Here is a 6,234-nt window from a genome sequence, read left to right as displayed (position 1 = left end):
GTAGTGTTTCTGGGGTTTTTGTCCATTCTGTAACTTGCAGGTCGTTACGGGTTGATATTATTAATGCCAAGCAGTTTCTCTAAATAACGCTGTTTAGCGGTGTTATTTAGTTTCTCCCGATATAACCCCTTTCCTTTCGCTTTCTCCTTCTCCATTTCTTCCCATAAAACTGTGACGTATCGCAGAAATTTATTTATTAATTTAATCTGCTCTCTCTCTCTCTCTGTTGCTATTTCTTTCGGTCTCACTGTCGAAGTAACCATGGCAACGGAAAGCGTATCCTGCTAATATGGCGGCGCCTTAAAACATTGTGACGTAAATCCTCATTCTCTATCCACCTTTTTCTTGTCGTAAAAATGGGCGTGGCCATTTGTAAATTATATGGGTCTGGCTTCCGGTCTCATCTGCGTCTACTCCGTCCAGCTAAAAAAACTGTTTGTTTTGCTGCTTGATATTGAAAGTTGGTGTGTCTTATCATATTATTTTAATGTATTATCTTAAATTATTAACACACTGGTTTGAAGTGCAAACAGTTTTACTGTTTACTGCACGTTGTTATTCTCCTCGTTATTTACCTATAGCGGCTAATGAACCGGAAGTCTCACCCATAGGCTTAATTCCGCGTTGAAGAAAAAGGTGGATAGCCTTTCAGTTGCGAAACTATTTTATTGATAAACTTGCGGGCAGCCGCAGCTCTGACAAGTATTTTACGGCGGTAAAGTTAGTTTGACGTTTGACATTCATTAGACATTCGGGTTTTTTGCCAATTAAACTCTTTGCAGCTTTTATGTTTTGAGCCCAAACTAACTCAGATAGACATAAATATGTGCCCTTTATGTTGCACAAGGCTTAATTTCTAGGAATTAAAAAAATAATAATTAACCATTTAAATGAATTAAACAATTTAACTACATGACATTATAATATAAAACCAATACTAAAATGTTCGGGAAAACATACCTGTTATCGCACAAAGCTCCGTTTTTGGAATTACAATTTTATGTTTTTTATAAACATTTTACAACTTTTAATGTATGCAATAATATAAATCCATTAAACGACAACACCATTTGATCTAGAGGTATCAAACCAACTGTAACATATTCATAATATTATTCCTTATAATGCACAAGGCTTGGTTTTCCAGATTATGCCTTTATTGTTTTTATATATAGCACTGAATCCATATTTTTTTCATATGTTTTATATACTGTACCCACTTAAATTAATTAATCTCTGACACAGTTTGAGATAAAGGTATCAAACCAACTGTAAAATATTCAGAATATTATTCCCTATAATGCACAGGGCTAATTTATCAAATTATGCCATTAGTATTTGTGTATATTGAAAGCATATGAAAAGTAGAGATGCAAAAGCCCTCAAGTTCCATCTGAAATTTTCTTCTAAAATGAGCATTTGTATCACGCTCCCATGTTTAGGTAAAGCACTTTCACTTTAATGGCAATCAATGTTATTTTCTTTGTGAAATGGCTGAATATAAATGTATAATCTCAGAGAAATAAAGGTACAACGCTGTCACTTTGGATGTACCCTAAGGTACAAAAGTAAAAAATATATATTTTTTTTTCACATTAACTTGTGCATATTAGTACCTTAAAGGTACATATTAATACTTTAAAGTTCCCGTGAACTGGAATTTGCAACCGGCTTTGCTTCAGTGCTGTGACGTATTTCCAAGTGACACTAAATAGAGGGCAGGGTTTTGTGTTTGCACCCCTCCTCTCCATCTCTGGCTCATAGCAGACTAACGGTTGGATGTTTTTTTTTTTTTCTATAGTTCCATCACATAAACATACAAGGCAAATATAAGGCAATGTTATACAGTTTAAAGCATGTAAAACAGAAAACCAAGAACAAAAAAACGAAACAAAAAAAATTGAACAAACATATATATAAAAAAATTCACATAAAATAAAAATACCTGTATAAAAAAGCACTATATAACATTACGACAGTTACATAAATATGAAAAGCTTTAGAAATTTGTATTGTTTTTATAAGCTTCTTATTTTGTGATCTCATATTAGAAAGAGTTTCAAAATTTATTTTAAGACTAGTGTTACAAAAGTTAATATATGATGGTTTATTTTTATTTTTATAATTTTTTTTACTTGCGTGTATATAAAGCCATGGTTTAAAAACCATTTAAAATATCATGAAGTTGTAAATTGAGGGCTTTGTTTATTTGTTTATTTTTAGGTCTATTTTAAAGTCAACCCTAAATGAAATAGAAAATAAGTATCTGCTAACAGCGGCATTTATAGGATGACATAATTATTAAAGTTCTTATGTTACTTTATTATGAAAAAAAAATATTTATATGGTCATATCCAAATGCTATGCCATGGCATACAAAGAGGTTTAAGTCATATTGATTTACATGTAGGATTGGATCTAACATTAAAGGAGTTTCTTAAAAAAATTTCATTAAAACTGTTTGTCAGAAAAAGGGAGACCAATTACAAAAAGTTGGGGATTTTGTAGGTTTGTATTATTAATATTTACATCTAAGAATTGGATTAAAATTATTATTCCTTTGGGAATAGCCTTAAATTACGTTAAATTATTTTTCTTTTACCAAAAAAAACATTTTGTAATAAAGTTAGGGTAATAATTGCCCTTTCTTGTCAATAAGCTGGTTTACAATTAACATGTTATGGCGAACCCAATTCTTCATGTACAATGACTTGTTATTATGAGTGATATTACCATTGTTCCATATAAAACACCTGCTAGGAGAAAAATTGTGTTTGTACAAAACTTACCTCAATTTCCCGTGACATGACGGACAACATTATAGAACTTCACAGCTGTAATTAATCAACAACCGGCAGGACCAATCTCTTTTTGATATCATTTTTTATTCTCTTTAAACATTGTTCTTTTACATGTTCTTACAACATTTCAGATGAATTTTAATTATAAATGTTAACTAGATGTGATCATTACCCATCTAGCGATATGTGTGTTTATGTTGAAATATATATAAAAAAATGGTTTGTCTTTTCAAATAATCTATCGCGTATCATTATATTTATCGAGTTGGCTCGTGTGGTTTATGGCTCGCGCTTCAGAAATGTGACTTAATTTATGGCAAGGGAGCATAGTGAGCACCAATGCTCCCTAGTTTTTGCGGTGCATTGTGGGATTTTTCAGGGAGCGAACGTTCCAGAGCACTGGAAGGATTTTGCGATTGAGACAGCCCTTAAAATGGTTGACTCCCTGCTCAGTGCCCTGATTGCTGATTGTTTGCTCTCAGCCTTGTTAGTTGTCATGGTTTTTTATTTGATTTCATCATTCTGTTCACCTGTGTCTTGTCATTAGTCCCTCATTTGCCTGTGTACTTAAAGGGGTCATATGATGTTGCTAAAAAGAACATTATTTTGTGTATTTGCTGTAATGAAATGTGTTTATGCAGTTTAAGGTTCAAAAAACACATTATTTTCCACATACTGTACATTATTGTTTCTACACTATGCCCCGCCTTTCTGAAACACGTAGATTTTTACAAAGCTCATCGGTCTGAAAAGGTGTGCTCTGATTGGTCATCTATCCAGTGCATTGTGATTGGCCGAATATCTCAAGCGTGTGATGGAAATGTTACGCCCCTACCATACTGTGATGCCCTGTCCGGCCGGAGCGAAGAGACAAAAACATTAAAACCCATTATAAACAAGGCATTTTTTGCATCCAGTGGGGACATAATTACGGATTATAATGACTTATACTGTCTTTTTACACATTGCATCGAGCCGCGTAAACATAAAACCATGTCTGCATTTGTGATCGGAGAAATGAGCAGTGTTGGGGAAAGTTACTTTTAAAAGTAATGCATTACAATATTGCGTTACTCCATAAAACGTAACTAATTACGCTACTTGGTTACTTTTTATGGAAAGTAATGTGTTACGTTACTTTTGCATTACTTTTAAAATCTGGACAGGGCTTGCTTGTTTGTTTGTTTTTTTAAAAAGTAATTTTTCTGGCAAATAAAAAAGCTTTTCACACCAAAAGTGAAATGAATAAGCCTCAGGCTGAAGGTAATGTAAATTTACGTCTGTACAGTAGAATGCAGAAGAAGAAATTTCAACACACTTCAGCAATAAAAAAAAGACACACAAATGTTTGTCTAGAGTCATTTTTGCTTATTAGTATGGCTGAACTGGATCATCGAAGCTCAGAAGCAAAGACATTGGTTAATAGAATGGAATATGTGCTGCACTCATCTGAATATTTGGGTTGAACTGTTCTGGAACAGTGCTGTAAATACAACTTAACCACTGATTTATAGTCATGTCCTCTTTTGGAAGGCCAAACAAAGTAGTTTCGCTTTCATAACGAAACACAGCATCACACGGCGGCCTTGAGTGAGCGGAGGCCGGTGGCTAGAGTGAGCAGCGGCCGGCAGATTCGACAAAGGAGCGGCCGGCGGGCTTGCGGCAACCGGGCTGGACTCCGCTTCATCCACGGCGAAAGCCGATCCGGCGATCCACAGCGTGAAGTTGATGTATTTCCTCAGCGACCAGCACGGATCAGCTCTAGGCATGACGAAGCGGATATCGTCCTCTTTTGGAAGGGCAAACAAAGTAGTTTCGCTTTCACAATGAAACACACAGCGCCTTCACGACATGGCGGCAGCAAAAATACTACAGCGAGAATAAAAGTTACGCCTTCTTTCTTTACATGAACATTTGGGCGGCATTATGCAAATCTTCCCACATCGTGACGTAGGCATGTGGGTGCGTGTTAGAACAAGCTGTTTTAGGTAGGCGTGGTTGACTCTTTAACTTTTATAAAGACTATCTCTTTGGATTTGAGACTTTAGTCTTTGCAACTTTACAGATCTTCTTTATGCACCAAGAGCTTGTAACACTTCAAAGAGAAAGGAAAAATTGAAATCGCATCATATGACCCCTTTAAGTGCCCTTTATTTGATTATTTTATTGTCTATTTTATTGTTTATTTGATTATATATTGTCATTTCCAGTCTTGGTCCAGTATTGTTGTTGTTTTGCTGCGTGTTCCCTTTGTATCTATAGATTATCATCTTCTTGGACTCTAATTAAACTCTTGTGTGGATTACCTTTGCCTTTGTGTGCCTTTCATCTACACAAGCGTGACAGCAGCATCTATTTTTCCATATATATACTGTATATTAGGGTTGTCAAAATTAACATGTTAATTGTGCAATATTTGTTGTTTTATTTATTGCAAAAATGAAAACAAAAGCACGCACATCAACCTCAAATGGGTGCTTGACTAAAAAACAAGTAGAAAAAATTAAATATAAAGTCGACAACACCAAAGCTCCAAAAGTATCAAAAATGTATTTATTTATTTTTCGCATACACGCTATGCGAACGTTTTTTTTAATTACATTTTTGATACTTTTGGAGATTTGGTGTTGCCGACTTTATATAATTTTTTTTTTTTTATTGCACAATTAACACATTAATTTTGATAGCCGTTTTCATACATTACAGCTGTAATGTACACTATATACACACATATACATATAAGCTTTCTTTTTTCTTTTTTTTTTTTGTATCAATGTTAAGACAAGTAAAGTAGCCAAAAGACTCACCAAGTCTGTTCCACTTGACGGATGGGCCAGTCAAGCCTGCACATGTGAGCTGAGATGTTGTTCGGCTTGTTGAATGGCACCAGTACACTAAACACAGGATAGGGCACCATGATACCCACAGATAGTATCCATGTGGCAGCGATGACCTTGTAGGCATGAGAACGGGTCTGCCATGCCCTGGACTTCAGCGGGTTGCAAATGGCACTGTATCTTTCAATGGCAATGGCCACCAGACTGAAGGTGGAGATGCTGACAGATAAACCTGTGAAGACAACGGATACAAAGGAAGGAAATTAATATTAAAAATGTATTATATATATATACAGTGGGTACGGAAAGTATTCAGACCCCCTTAAATTTTTATATATATATATATATATATATGTGTGTGTGTGTGTGTGTGTGTGTGTCACGCTGTGACTGTGAGGGAGCACGGAGTGAGGAGACCAGGAGTACATTAACATAGGAGATTTTAATGGGAACCAGGAAAACACACGGAGTACATGGAGACATTCACAGACATCAACGGGTGCACATTCAGTGTACGACATTCAAGAACCGACAACACTAACTGGAAGGGCGAAGGGCTGGGGTTTTTAAACACAGGATAACGAGGGACTAAGGAG

At 35.4% G+C, this 6,234-nt stretch overlaps 1 protein-coding gene across 1 annotated transcript in view; it reads right to left on the bottom strand.

The window, feature by feature from the left end:
• LOC107556721 (cholecystokinin receptor-like) overlaps positions 1-5,883 on the bottom strand; it is a gene marked incomplete at its 5' end in the record, with an annotated part of 51,158 nt that extends 45,275 nt beyond the window's left edge. The window contains one exon of the mRNA XM_016239909.1: positions 5,609-5,883. Coding sequence (XP_016095395.1) covers positions 5,609-5,883 — 275 coding nt within the window. The remainder of the gene's footprint in view (positions 1-5,608) is intronic.
• Between the last annotated feature and the right edge of the window lie 351 nt (positions 5,884-6,234).

This window comes from Sinocyclocheilus grahami, unplaced genomic scaffold (assembly GCF_001515645.1).
Source record: "Sinocyclocheilus grahami isolate Dianchi unplaced genomic scaffold, SAMN03320097.WGS_v1.1 scaffold576.1, whole genome shotgun sequence".
Lineage (NCBI taxonomy): Eukaryota > Metazoa > Chordata > Actinopteri > Cypriniformes > Cyprinidae > Sinocyclocheilus > Sinocyclocheilus grahami.
The sequence above is the reverse complement of the archived record's forward strand: the minus strand, read 5'-3'. Positions and strand labels throughout refer to the sequence as shown.